General features: G+C 50.4%; 1 protein-coding gene across 1 annotated transcript in view; it reads left to right on the top strand.

Annotated features, from left to right (window-relative positions):
* Window positions 1-8,998: 8,998 nt before the first annotated feature.
* Window positions 8,999-14,551, top strand: part of STAM2 (signal transducing adaptor molecule 2) — a 53,711-nt gene continuing 48,158 nt past the window's right edge. The window contains exon 1 of the mRNA XM_083154045.1: window positions 8,999-9,319. Within this exon, the coding sequence (XP_083010171.1) occupies window positions 9,280-9,319 (40 nt within the window). The 5' untranslated portion in view covers window positions 8,999-9,279. The remainder of the gene's footprint in view (window positions 9,320-14,551) is intronic.

Genomic DNA, 14,551 nt, shown 5'->3' with positions numbered 1-14,551 from the left:
CCAAAAGGTACTCCCAGCTCGTCATTCTTCAGCCGATGCAGCAGACCTACCCTACCATACCGCCTCTTCCCTACCAAGAGTACTCAGATGTATTCAGCAAGTCTGGCGCTGATGTCCTACCTCCTCACAGACCGTGGGATTGCCCTATCGACCTTATCCCAGGCAAAGAACCACCCAGAGGTAGAACCTATCCTCTCTCTCTTCCAGAGACTCAAGCCATGACCGACTACATCAAGGAAAATCTGGCAAAGGGATTCATCCGTCCTTCGACTTCTCCTGCTGGCGCAGGATTCTTCTTCGTAAAGAAGAAGGATGGAGGCCTACGTCCCTGCATTGATTATCGCGGCCTCAATGACATCACAGTAAAGAACAGATACCCATTGCTCCTCATCACCGAGCTGTTTGACCGTGTCAGCGGTGCAACCATCTTCACGAAACTCGACCTGAGGGGTGCATATAATCTCATCCGCATACGAGAGGGCGACGAGTGGAAGACGGCGTTTAATACCAGAGACGGCCACTATGAGTATCTCGTCATGCCCTTCGGGCTCAGCAATGCCCCAGCCGTGTTCCAGCACTATGTCAATGAGATATTTCGGGACATTCTGTATCGACATGTAGTTGTATATCTCGATGACATTTTAATCTACGCCAATAACATCACAGCACATCGTTATTGGGTCAAAGAAGTTCTGTCCCGGCTGCGAGCTAATCATCTCTACTGCAAACTGGAGAAGTGTGTCTTCGAGGTGAAGTATATACCCTTCCTAGGGTACATTGTCTCCGGTTCTGGTCTTCATATGGACCCAGGAAAACTGCAGGCCATCCAAGATTGGCCAATTCCCTCTTCACTGAAAGGTATTCAACGTTTCCTGGGTTTTGCCAATTATTACAGAAAATTCATTCGTAACTTCTCTTCTATTGTGGCTCCCATCACTGCCTTAACAAAAAAAGGGTCTAATCCAGCGAAGTGGCCGGCGGAAGCCATCGAAGCCTTCCATCTGCTGAAGCAGAGGTTCACTTCAGCGCCTGTTTTAAGACAACCTGATACCACTTTGCCCTTTATTCTCGAGGTTGATGCCTCCTCCGTGGGTGTTGGGGCAGTCCTCTCGCAGAAAGCGCCTGATGGTCGTCTTCATCCCTGTGGGTTCTACTCCCGTAAGTTCCTGCCTGCAGAGCGTAACTATGCCATCGGTGACCAAGAGCTCCTCGCCATCAAGTTGGCATTAGAAGAATGGAGATATCTTCTAGAGGGCGCTGTCCATGAGATCACAATTATCACAGACCACAAGAATCTTCTGTATCTTAAGTCTGCTCAATGTTTAAATCCCCGTCAAGCCAGATGGACACTTTTCTTTTCCATCTTCCAGAGTCTGACAAGTTCACCACCATCTGGGTGATTGTTGACCGGTTCACCAAGATGGCTCACTTCGTTCCCCTCACCGGTCTTCCGTCAGCTTCCAAGCTGTCCCAGCTCTTCATCAAAGAGATATTCAAGCTTCATGGGCTGCCTCTTGAAATCATCTCCGATAGAGGAGTCCAATTCGTAGCCAAATTCTGGCAAAGCCTGTGCTCCCTGCTTCAAATCAAGCTAAAGTTTTCCACAGCCTATCACCCTCAAACAAATGGCCAAACGGAGAGGGTGAATCAGGACCTTGAAGCATTTCTCCGCACATATGTCTCTTCTTCCCAAGATGACTGGGCTCAACTTCTTCCATGGGCAGAGTTCTGCCATAATAACCAATATCATTCTTCATCAAATGTCACTCCATTTCTTGCCAACTATGGGTTTCATCCTCGAGTTCCTGACTTCACTCTGCAACCTGTGTCCTCTGTTCCAGCGGTCGACACGACCATCCGGCAATTCATCAAATCCTGGAAGCTCATTCGTTCTTCACTCCTGAAGGCTTCAAGCAGGTACAAGAAATTTGCCGACAGGAAACGCAGAGCTGTGCCAGCCCTCCGTCCAGGAGATCGTGTCTGGTTGTCAACCAAGAATCTCCGATTGAGAGTGCCATCTATGAAGTTCGCTCCCCGATATATTGGTCCATTTCCAGTTGAGCGAGTCATCAATCCTGTAGCTTACAAGCTCAAGTTGCCGCCCTATTTGAAAGTGCCAGCTACATTCCACATTTCGCTGCTCAAGCCGCTGGTTCTGAATCGCTTTCATTCCAAGCTCTCCAAGGCTCCTAAGGTTTGCACCCAGCGTGGAACAGAATATGAGGTCAGTAAAATCTTGGACTCTCGCATCCGATATGGTCGTCTGCAGTATTTGATCGATTGGAAGGGCTACGGCCCGAAGAACGATCATGGACCAATGCCATTGATGTCCATGCTCCTAGACTCATCCGGGCGTTCCACTCCAAGTTTCCCCGCAAGCCTAAAAGGTGTCCTGGGGCCACCCTTAAAGAGGGGGGGGGGGGGGTGCTGTCACGATCCGAGCTGTCAAACAGACTTTCTTACCGGCTAAGTGCCTCCGCAGGTTCAGCTTGCGGTCCAGACGTCATCCCTGCCGGCGTTCTGTCTGCCGTGCGCCATCCCCGCTGCCATCCTCCAGTCTGCTCAGCGCTGCTGAGTCCGCGGCTGCGCGGTGCACCGCTCTCCTTGTCCCCAGTGACAGTGCTCAGTGCACGGCAATCCATCCGTCCGCCGCCATTGCTCCCAGTATCCAGCATGGTGTGCACAAACACACTTTCCCGCCACAGCAGACATGGGGGCTGCCATGTTCTTCCCAGTCACATGTCTGTACTGTCCAATACTGAAGGTTCTGATCTCCCAGTCATACCTGCCCGGCCAATCCTGGCCACTCAGTGGGTATAAGTATGCTGGGAGCTCTCAGAACCTTTGCTAGTGCTTCAGTTGTCTCCAGTGTATGGTCAGCTGTCCTTGTCTCCGTGCAAGTGTATTTCCTGCTGGTGTTGTCTCCCATGCTGCAGTGTGTTCCAGGTTGTTCCATCTCCTGTGAAGTCCAGGTTATTCCATCGCCTGTGATCCTGCCTCCGGGACTCTGGTCCTTCGATGCTCCAGCATCACCAATCATCGATGTTCCATCATCGCCTGTAAATCCAATATTCCGGATCTCCAGCTTCCAAGCCTTCCGTCCGTCATCCCGGACCCACAGTCTCCACGTCCGTCATTCCGGACCCACAGTCTTCACATCCGATATTCCGGATCCGATGTTCCACCATCGATACCATTCATCAACTCATCTGTAAAGTATTGCAATCTGCATGAACTGTATCATTATTCCTGCATACTTTACTGCCTGTCATATTACAACCATCTGCTAAATAAACTTGGTTGTATTTTACCTCTGACTACTCATTGGCTCCAGGGTGCACTGTCGCGCAGTCCATGCGCAAGGGTCCTCTCCAACCTCCCCGGTTCAGGTACCGGTCCAGGTCCCCACCAGAGGTCTCAGTCTCGTCGACTCAGCCCCCTGGTGTGACACTTCCAAGGCAAAGGTATAAAGAAAAGCAACATATTTTATTCACCTTAAATGTATAATATATGTGCAAGTTAGTGAACATGTGATCAGGGGTGTGAAATTATTAAACTGGAGAGCAACCTGTTGAGGAGTACGTTAATGTCATGTCATGGAAGCAGGGTCCCGCACCAAGGGCCTGATTCAGAGTGGGTTGTAGTTTTATGAATCTGTTCAAATCCCGTGATGGCAGGTTTCATCCTATAAAAGTGAGTCTCTCAGCACTGTCCAGCACCTATTCCCTTGCTCCAGTGTTGGCATCATTGCTTCCTAGTGCTATCCTCATCCATCTGTGTTCCATTCCTGGTCTCTGCATTCCCTGTGCTGTGTTCTGTTCCTGCCATTTCTGCGCCCTGATCCCAGATGCTGTTCCTGTATCTACTATGCAGACCCGATCCAGTCTGTTGACTCTGTTCTCGTACAGAGAATGGGCTCGATTCTGCATCACTCATAGTGATCCGAATTCAGCATCTGCCCCGATGGTCGGGGTTTGCCCAAGCGTATTTCTGCGCATGGGCAAACCCCAACTGCGAACGGCTGCAGTGAGTAACTCACTTGCTGGGCTGTTCGCAATGGGAAGGGACAGGGGCGGCGCTGGGCCATGTAAATACCAAGTGTGTTATGGTCGTCCCCATGAAGGATACCTCAGTTGCCCCCCCCCCCCCCCCCGTTATTTAGGATTTTTTTTAATCAAGGTAATGGCACAGCCGTCAAATGAATAGGACAGCCCTCCTGTCTGGTACAATGATAAGGCTCCTGGCTGTCAATCAGCCACTGTCAGGGCCGGCGCCACCACTAGGCAAGTTTAGGCATTTGCCTAGGGCGCCGGCCACTGGGGGGCGGTAGTGAGCAGCAGCCAGCAGGAAGCTATGCTGTTAAAGCTACCGCAGAGGAGAGCCCGGAGAAGCTGCCAGGCCTGCAGAGACAACAAGCAAGCAGCTATTTGTGAGTAACTCTACTTATTTGGACCCCCACCGTCCCCGGCCCGTCCCCCCGCCAGAGCCCGCCCGCGTACTAGCCAGCTGCTGCGCTGACAGACAGACAGTTCCGAATCCCCAGTTATCAGGCCTGCCTGCTACAGCGGGAAACTTCGTAGCCCCTGTCAGTCAGTCAGCTGCCTGTCAGCGTTAATCCCCTGCCCGCCTCCCCACCCTGGACGGTCTAGACCGGACATCGACACACATGATGATGCGGGCGGCAGAGCAATGTATTGACTTTGGCGGGTGGAGGAGTCGCCGCCGCCCACCCGCCCAGCTACTTAGTGAATGTGTTTCACTAAGTAGCTGGGCGGGCGCTTAGTGAAACAGCGGCTGTGCGGCTGCTGCTGATTGGCTGCCAATCCAAGGCAGATTTGAAATGACGGCGACCACAGGCAGACCGGGCTCAAGCTGACCATATATTAGAACATACAGATAGTGGTAGATGCTCAAATTAGTTCAGTAATACCATTCAGGTACATGCAATGGAGGGGTTAATACTGAGTAAGTAAAACAAGACATTGGTTCCCCAGCACACTGAATAGTATTAGTAACCAATCTCGAACACTACATGATAATAGAATTCAGAGATATTGGTTACATATACCTGCGCAGGTGTATGCTATGCCCCCAAGCCGCGTCAAGGCTTCTCTGTATATTGGGGGTCCCTAGCACTATATCTAGGGGCAGGGTGTGGCACCCCAAAAACTATCATAAGCTAGAAAGCCCATATATTAGAACAACCTACATACTATGCTAAAAACTCAGCGGTTCTCAAACTGTCCCAAAGTGGGTCCCGACCTTCTCAGCATGGGGTCGCGACTCCATGTTGCTGACCATCAGGCTGATGAATTTTCTAATCTCAGTCAGTTCAAGGAGTCTAAAAATTTGTTGAATTTTTGTTATTTTAGACTCCTCGATAATTTTCTGCCTCCACAATGCTGCCATGCATGTGCTGTCTGCTGGCTACACATGTGATGTGATGACCTTCTGCCGTTACTTGCTGGGGTCCTGTAATAATTTTTATTAATGGGGTCCCAGAGCAAAATAGTTTGAGGACCGCTGCCTTACGATGTGTAATCGATCGCACAAGCTGTTGATATCGTACGTTAGGTGATGTATGGCCAGCTTCAGACTCAGGTTTCACAGACAGAGGTGCACCTCAGGCCAGTGGCGTAACTATTTATTGCCCCCCCCCCCCCCCCCTGGCAATTTCAGACACCCCTCTAAAATAAAGCCTGCCTCCAACTCCGCACTTACCCCTGTGCTCGCCGCTGCCGCCGGGACCGCAGATCTACTTGTCTCTTGTCTGCGGTCCCGGCTCTCTTCCGGTCAGGCTTGTTAATGAAAATGGACCTCCCAAAATGGCCGCCCCCTAACAGCAGACACTTTTGAGGATGCCAGAGGAGAGCCGGGACCGCACACAATGTAGATCTGCAGTCGCCGGCGGTGAACAGAGGGGCAAAGTCGACCGCGTGTCCTAGCGGAGGCGAACAGAGCGTGGCAAGGTTGGTAAGCATTGCAGCGCATGATAGCCCCACAGACCCCCGGCACCAACACTTAATCAGCTCCTCCCCATGACTGTGGGGTCTGCGGGGCTATTGTTACGCCACTGCCTCAGGCCACAGCCTCTTTCTCCTTACCGCTGCCCATTACAACTTTTCTGCACAGCTGCCCATCACAGTTGCCTCCACACTGCTGCCCATCACAGCCACCTCTGCACCGCTGTCCATCAAAGCGGCCTCCGCACTGCTGCCCAACACAGCCTATGCACAGTTAGGTTATTTTACCTTGCTGTCTATGTCCCTACTGTCCTTGCTGCCCCTCTCTAGGTCTCTCTGTCCCTATGTAACTCTTACGGTGTGTCCAATTGGTGTGACTACATAGTCAAAGTTGCATAGCACCGTGCTATGCAGGATCCAATCCTAACTCGATCCCAATGCGTGGCCCCTTGGCATCGGAATCAAATGTAGAAACAGACTGTGCACACAGTCTATTTCTACAATCTCGGGGACATTGAGCAGCATGGCCCCAACCATGCCATCTTTCCCTACCATGCCGGCACCCTGCCGATATCGGCCGATGTGGACAAAGCATTACTGTCCCTGAATTTTGGTTCATACTGTGTGGCATTATATGAATTCTGGATCTTACCATGAGGCATAATGTGTAAGGGGCACTACCACCAGTATTATAAGGGGTCCTACTATTGTGGTGCATAATGTGTATATGGTCTAGTACACTACACTTAAGGATACACAACGTTTCAGTGGCCACACCCCCTTTTTCACAGTGCAAGCATAACTACAGCCTTCACTTTTCCAAACTCCACTTCAAAATGTCCACTTCAACTACTGATTTCACATAGAACATATATGTAACTGTCTCAGCACAATGTGAGCTGGCGATACACTAGGGCAGGGCTGGGCAATTGCGGCCCTCCAGATGTTGAGGAACTACACATCCCAGGATGCTTTGCACTAGTTTTGCTATGTGGCCATGCTGAAACTGATGCAAGGCATGCTGGGATGTATAGTTCCTCAACATCTGGAGGGCCGCAATTGCCCAGCCCTGCACTAGGGCGTTCGGACGCAATGCGATATAGCAACTTCAATTTCCCTTGAAGCTTTCTGCGTGATAAATCGCATCTGAAGTTCTTTTACCCTCATTCGATGTGCATACAATCATGCGATAAATCGCAGGCCCCATGTGATATGTAATAATTTCATGCAATGAGGGCAGGGCATATATCTGGGGCACACAGATCGCACTCGTGATAAATCGAATGTGCTAAAAACCAACCTTCGATTCAGGAAATATTATGTGCAGCACATATCTATCAAAGCAATATTCTACCAGCAGGCCCGCGTATCGCGTCGAGGGACCCATTCGACATGCATACAATCCATCGATTTATTGCATAGATGCGGTTTAAAATAAAATTAGTGTATGCAGGGCTGGTGCAAGGCATCTCAGCTTCCCAGGCGGGGGTCGGCGCCCCACCACTCACCTGCCTGCTTAGGGGTGGTGGGGGTGGGCCGACCATTGCGGGCAGGGGAGTGCGGCAATCGGCGGGCTCCAGGGGGGCTGCGGGCGCCACCCGCCGATAGCACCAAGGGGGCAGGGGGTGCGCTGTCAAGCTCCAGTGGGGGTGCAGGGCCATGGCTCACCTGCTCCATGCCGTGCTGAGATGAATAATGCCTTCTTCCTGCGACGGGCATCTGCTTGCTGAAGCTCAGTACCACCCTCCAGTGGCCGGCGCCCCAGGCAAATGTCTAAAGCTGCCTAGTGGTGGCGCCGGCTCTGAGTGTATGCAATATCACCCTAGTGCATAGGTTCCCAAACACAGTTCTCAAGACACCCCAAAGGTCCATGTATTAAGGATACCCATGCATGGCCACAGGTGACTTAATTAGTAAGTCAGTCTGATTTAACCATCTGTGCTGATCCATAGATATACCTAAAACCTGGACCGTTGGGGTGCCTTGAGGACTGTGTTTGGGAACCTCTGCCCTAGTGTATGGGCAGCATAAGACTCCATGAAATATATATAAAGTTCAATCTGACCCATTATAGGGCCAGATGTACTAAGCTTCAAAGGTGATATAACAGGGTTGCCAACCTTCAAATGCTCCTCTCCGGGAGAAGCCCGGAGAGGAGACTTTCATTACCCGTTCGGGGCGGGGCTTGACTGTGACATCATTAAGCCCCGCCCCAATACAGGAAATAGACGAAATCACTGAGCTCCATGGAGGGGGCGAGGCAAAAATGACACGTTTTATGTCGTTTTAGCTCCGCCCCCTCCTCTGAGACACGCGGATTGCGGCATTTAAATGCCGCGATCGGGGGGGGGGGGGGGGGGGGGGGCTCAGTGGGGGTTCCCCTGATTCCGGGAGTGCTGCCCACCCTTCCGGAGAGACTCACGGAAATACCGGGAGGGTCGGCAACCCTGTGATATAATGGAGAGTGACAATACAGCCAACCAATCAGCTCCTATCTGACATTTTTCAAACACAACCTGTGACATGTCAGGTAGGAGCTGATTGGCTGGCTCTTTATCACTCTCTATTTTATCACTTTTGAAGTTTAGTGCATCTGGACCATAGTCTGTTATCTTTATGCAGACGACAGCGGTCAATGCTTTTAGTATTTCTCCTAATTAACCTACCAGCCGGTATATGTTCTGATTATGGGAGGAACCCTATGTAAGCACGGGGAGAATATAAAAACTCCACACAGATCGAGCCATGGTGGGATTTGAACCCCTGGCAACAGTACTGTCAGGTAGCAATGCTAACCACTTACACGCTCAAGACTGCCCCATGACGCTTTGAAGTTATCCCGGGCCTCAACTACAGGAACCACCAAGTATGAGATCGGAAATGGTCACTCCCAAACGGTGAGTGACATCAAAAGCCCTTAGCATGATGAGCCCATGACGTCACCCACGTGACCCATCTGATTACAGGCAGCCTATCTGCCCTTCCTGCTGCCGCGGGCCTCGCAGCACGGAGGACCCCTCAGAAGGCTGCCCTAGCAGATGCCTGAGACAAATGCGCGGAGAATGCACAGCGTTTCACGTCCATACAGCGTCCGTAATCACGGTGCGGGTACGGTGTGACGTGTCTGACAGCGGCAACAGCGGGTTCCCCGCGTGCGGGCCGGAGGCGGCGGGATAGCGTGGAGTCAGGCGGCCGGGCAGCCCGGGACACACGGAAGCTGCTGTTGCTGGATGTTGTGACGGGAGAAGTCGGGCTGGGAAGAGTCTGACAGGAGCACAGTACCCGGACAGACGCGTTTCCCCCACTGCCCCCAGCCATGCCGCTCTTCAGCTCCAGCCCGTTCGACCAGGATGTGGGTAAGTGGTCGGGGGCCCGGGGTATAGAGCATGGGACACATACACGGTATATCCCAGGGAGTGTGATCACAGTGTGATGGGAGGGCAGTCAGGGGGCCCCAGTACAAGGTCAGTGCTCCAGGACCCTCGGGGGATCTCACAGGCCTATGTTGCAGTTAAACAGGCATTTAGGTGTGTAAGCCCAGTAGTGGTGTTGGCACTCATGGGTAGTGGTGCCAATATAGGACCAGGTCGGTCTGATGGAGGGGCCCAGTGAGGCCTCCGTTACCTTGCAGCAGCTCTTCTCAACCCAGCACATGTATTGTACACAGAATTTTTTTTATTGTATTTTGTTATAAAGCTTCATGGCCACGCCAGCCATGATTAGACCATAACCCCTGAAAAGTACCTGGGCCCTCTCAGGCTCTTTCCTGCCCTACTTGTGGGAGCAGCGCAGGCGTGTCGGCCCAGGAGCAGCTCGGGTGCTTGTGGGACCATAAACTTAGTAGTGGTGGGGTGCTCATGGGAGCAAGTAAGAACTGATTTATATTTGTTCGCATCCAGAAAAGTGAATAGAGAAAGAGAGTGGAGGGTCTTACAACTGTTGCTTAACACTAAATAAGAGAGTTTATTACACGATTTAAAAGATAAGATACCATACATCACCATGGGCCAGGGATCAAAGCAATCTCTTTCTCTTATATAATCACCTAGAACTGTCAATCTGTGAGTGTGTGTATAATGCTGGGCGGAGTCATAGAGTGAACTCCACCCCCCCCCCCCTTGCCCGGCGTTATACACACACAGATCTACACACAGATATGGCTTATTAAATATAAACAGACTAAGTACCGCCAGCAGGCAAAAACACAATACAACACCACAAACTTTGTGTCATAAACTTTCATTTATTGCAACATACTTTGAAGCTGCAGTTGTAAAGGGGCATACACACAGGGCTATTTCAGCACCATTTCTAAGTGATCTAACTAGATCGCTTAGAAATGGAGCACTAGTGTTCATTCTAGCACTCGCCATCTATGAAAACCCATGCAGTTCCTCTTCCCTGCCTAGGGTATCGCTGCCTGCTGTAGTGCTTCTAGCATAGTGTGGTCTGTATATCAGCACTGATATGCAAACTAGACCTGTGCTAGTAACACCACAGCAGACAGTGACACCGCAGGTAGGGAACTGCATGGGTTTTCAAAGATGCTAGAATGAACACTAGAGCACGGATCACTCCATGTGTATTCCCCCAATGACAGCGATGCGCTGTCCAACATGTTTCTGCATGCAGTCAAAATCTATTCATCGCCTCCCTATTGAGAACACGGGCAGTGACAGATCGCTCAGCACACATCGCTGATTGGGTACAGGGCTAAAGGCCCCCATACACTATGCGATTTTGGGCCGATTTCATCCGATTTCGGCACTTTGTGCCGATGACCGGGTGAAATCGGCCCAAAATCGCAGGACTGTGACATCTGATCCGATCCGAAGCGCGGTCCCGTGCGCATCGGATCGGATCAGGGAGGTCGGACGGTCAGTACATACGATCACGTCCGACCTCCCTGTTAGCTGGCGGCGCCGGTGAGTGCTGACCTGGGGGCGGTGTGGTCAGCAGCAGGGCTCATCAGGGGGACGCCGGAGCGGGCAGCGGGTCCTGACGCTGTAACTAGCCAGCGGCGCCCGTGTGTGATGATCTGGCCGGGCGCTGTGATCATTCACATATATCATTCAGCAGCGCTGCAGGACGGACGGGGCCGGGCAGTGGCGGGTATTATATTTTTAAAACGCCTGTCAAATGACTAGCCGTTCTCTGACTGGCTGAGAGCTCTCAGAAAACGATCAGTCATTGGCTGAGAGCTCTCAGCCAATCAGAGAACGGCTAGTCATTTGACAGGTGTTTTAAAAATATAATACCCGCCACTGCCCGGCCCCGTCCGTCCCGCAGCGCTGCTGAATGATATATGTGAATGATCACAGCGCCCGGCCAGATCATCACACACAGGCGCCGCCGGCTAGTTACAGTGTCAGGACCCGCTGCCCGCTTCGGCGTCCCCTGATGAGCCCTGCTGCTGACCACACCGCCCCCAGGTCAGCACTCAGTACCCCCGCTGCCCGCCCCACTGCTGCCCCTGATCACCACCGGCCCCCATGCCCCTCACCGCCCGCTGCAGCTCCCCGTACATGTGATAAATTGCAAGCGATTTATCACATGTAAAATTTGGCTCATCAAGTGCCAAATTGTATGTGAGCCTCCCGTGGAGCTGTCGGGCGACTCACAGGAGTATTGGGTCCGACTTGTCCTAAGGACAAGTCGGCCTAATGTATGGGGGCCTTTAAGACTATCTCTTCTTTTTGTTTTACTCTCTTTATTTCTGTATTATCTTTCCTGGATGTTTAAGTGCTGTAAACGGAGCCTAAGCTGAAAAGAAGCACCTCTTACTAATTTCAGTATACCTGGCAAAGGAACCTGGTCATTCAGTGGCTGTTATGCATAATTTATTTTATCCATAAGGTAATATGCCACTGGTGGCTGGTTACTCGTGGGAGCGTTTTCCCACTGGTGGCTGGTTACTCGTGGGAGCGTTTTCCCACTGGTGGCTGGTTACTCGTGGGAGAGTTTTACCACTGGTGGCTGGTTACTCGTGGGAGCGTTTGCCCAGTGGTGGCTGGTTACTCGTGGGAGCGTCTGCCCACTGGTGGCTGTTTGCCCGTGGGAGCGTTTGCCCACGAGTGGCGGGTTGCCTGTGGGAGCGTCTGCCCACGAGTGGCGGGTTGCCCGTGGGAGCGTCTGCCCACGAGTGGCGGGTTGCCCGTGGGAGCGTCTGCCCACGAGTGGCGGGTTGCCCGTGGGAGCGTCTGCCCACGAGTGGCGGGTTAGACATGGGTGCGTTTCCAGTACTGGCACAGGAGCGTTACACTTAGGGGCATGAGGCTGTTAGAGGCGGGGTGTACACTTGTGCACCTGACCAAAGTGATTCCTATGTCTCCTTCAAACCATCTTGTCAAATTTATCTAGTGAGATCAGTTAAAACAGAGGGGGGTTATTAAGACCTCATCGCTGGGCTGCTGATTTGCAGAGCCCTAAGATTAGGTAATCGCTGCCCAGCAAGACTGAAATCCCGCCCTGTGCAGGCCTTAAATTTGATGTGCTTGCGAAAATTTCGCCAAACGTTGATTGGCAGCAAATCAATACGCAAGCCGCTCACGATGAAATGATTTTACCAGTGTGTGCAGGCTGTATGTATCCCAAGACGGTGGCTGCAATAGAAACAGGCTGTTCCTAGCAGGAGCTAAAGCCACAAGACTTCCCCTCAAACGCCTGGGCACGCCTGTGTTTTCCCGGACACTCCCAGATTGTTCGGTTATCGTCCAGCCTGTGAATTTGCAGCCATGCGATCGAGTCTGAATAACCCCAACAATGTTGTAATAGGACAAATAAAGTTTGACCTATATTTATAATTCTGCACAGTGTAGAGCAGTGTTTTTCAACCACTGTGCCATGGCGCACTAGAGTGCCTTAAGCTGCTCTCTAGTGTGCCCCCAGACCTAGAGATGCCCAAACCAGTTTACAGCCACCACCAGTTCAACTGTTATTTACTGGTCTCTTCTTTTCATGTAAAGGGTCAATGTATTTTTTTTTTTTACCTGTGGGGACCAGTGTGATTGTCTTTTATATGGGGGCCAATAGGTTTTTTTTTTTAACCTGTGGGGACCAATTTGTTTTGCCCTGTGGGGATCTTGTGGTGTGCCTTGGCAATTTAAAAATCTTATTTTATTGTCCCGCAAGGTAAAAAGGTTGACCATCACTGATGTAGTGGTTCTCAGCATGATGTCTTGTAAGTGAGGCTTTGATATACTACCTCTCAGCGCTGTGTAAGACCTCTCTGCTTTAATTTCCTAACTCTGCCTTAACAACACAAGCCGAGGTCTATGAGAGGAAAATCTTTTTTACAGTCGGGGCAGTTAAATTGTTAAATACATTTAAAATAAGGATAAACAAACATCTCTTGGGTAAAAACATCCAGGGTTACTAGTGTAATAGTGGCTACACATGGTAAGATTTGGCTTCCGATGTTCCCGATATAGTGAACATCGGAAGCCATATCACATGCTTTTTTAGGGCTTGCGAGCCCGATGTGCTGCCGATGCTCGCTCCCATGTGAGCGCAAATCTGCAACCAGATAGAGGGCAGGCAAGACTATATAGTGCCCCTCTAGCATGCCGTGTGATGCGAGTCCCGATGCGATCTGATCGCATTAGGACTCTCATCTCACGGTAGGAACTGCCGTGTGTACACACCTTAACGGTCATAATCTGTCTCTAAAATGAAATCAAAATACACATATAGAAATGGATGTAGCAAATAGATCCGGGGTTCTCAAACGCGGTCCTCGGGACCCCACACAGTTCACATTTTCCAGGTCACCTGGCAGGTACAGGTGTATTTGTTACTCATTTACCCATTTTAAAAGATCCACTGGTGGAGCTAATTATTTCACTTGTGATTCTGTGAGGAGACCTTCAAAACATGCATTGTGTGGGGTCCTGAGGACCAGGTTTGAGAACCTGTGAAATAGATCATACACTCTAATCAAAGTTTGAACTCTATGGACCAAATCTTCATTCAGCGTTAACTCCTCTGTAACTATGAGTTGGCATGTGTCACTGGCAGCCGTACTGTAATTTATCATCTTCAGGGAGAATATCAAAAACCACTAATAATTTGTAAACGGATAGCTAAGAAAATAACAGATACATGCAAAAAGTTGCCTGGATATTTAAATGAAATAATTTTTCTGACTGCTGTCTGTAGATAAAGTACCAGTTTACTGTGACTATGATTATGGTGGCCTGAGAACATTTGTGTTGTGATCTGTTATATGCAATAAAGGACTATAAAACAATGATAAGGACATAATAAAAGGCCTGTTCAGTGCTGTATAACTGTTATACAGACTTTGTAGTTAGGTAAGCCATGTTCTATACCTATGTACACAACTGTTTCCGATCATAGTTGTGCTGTACAGGCTTATATGGCAGGGTATGTTGTCACACAGGCGTATGGCTAGATATCCATTAGGAGCATTGTGTATCTAGCAGATCCTATGTCACAGCAAACATGTTCTCTGTAACTTAAACCAAACCAATCTGGTTCATTGCAGTGAATGCTCAATGATTCTGCTTATCAGATCGTAGTTCTAACCAGTTATTTTATTGTTAAACGTATATGTGACTAAAAGACTG

The sequence above is a fragment of the Crinia signifera genome, chromosome 7 (assembly GCF_055691185.1).
Source record: "Crinia signifera chromosome 7, ASM5569118v1, whole genome shotgun sequence".
In the NCBI taxonomy this organism is placed as follows: domain Eukaryota; kingdom Metazoa; phylum Chordata; class Amphibia; order Anura; family Myobatrachidae; genus Crinia; species Crinia signifera.
The sequence above is the reverse complement of the archived record's forward strand: the minus strand, read 5'-3'. Positions and strand labels throughout refer to the sequence as shown.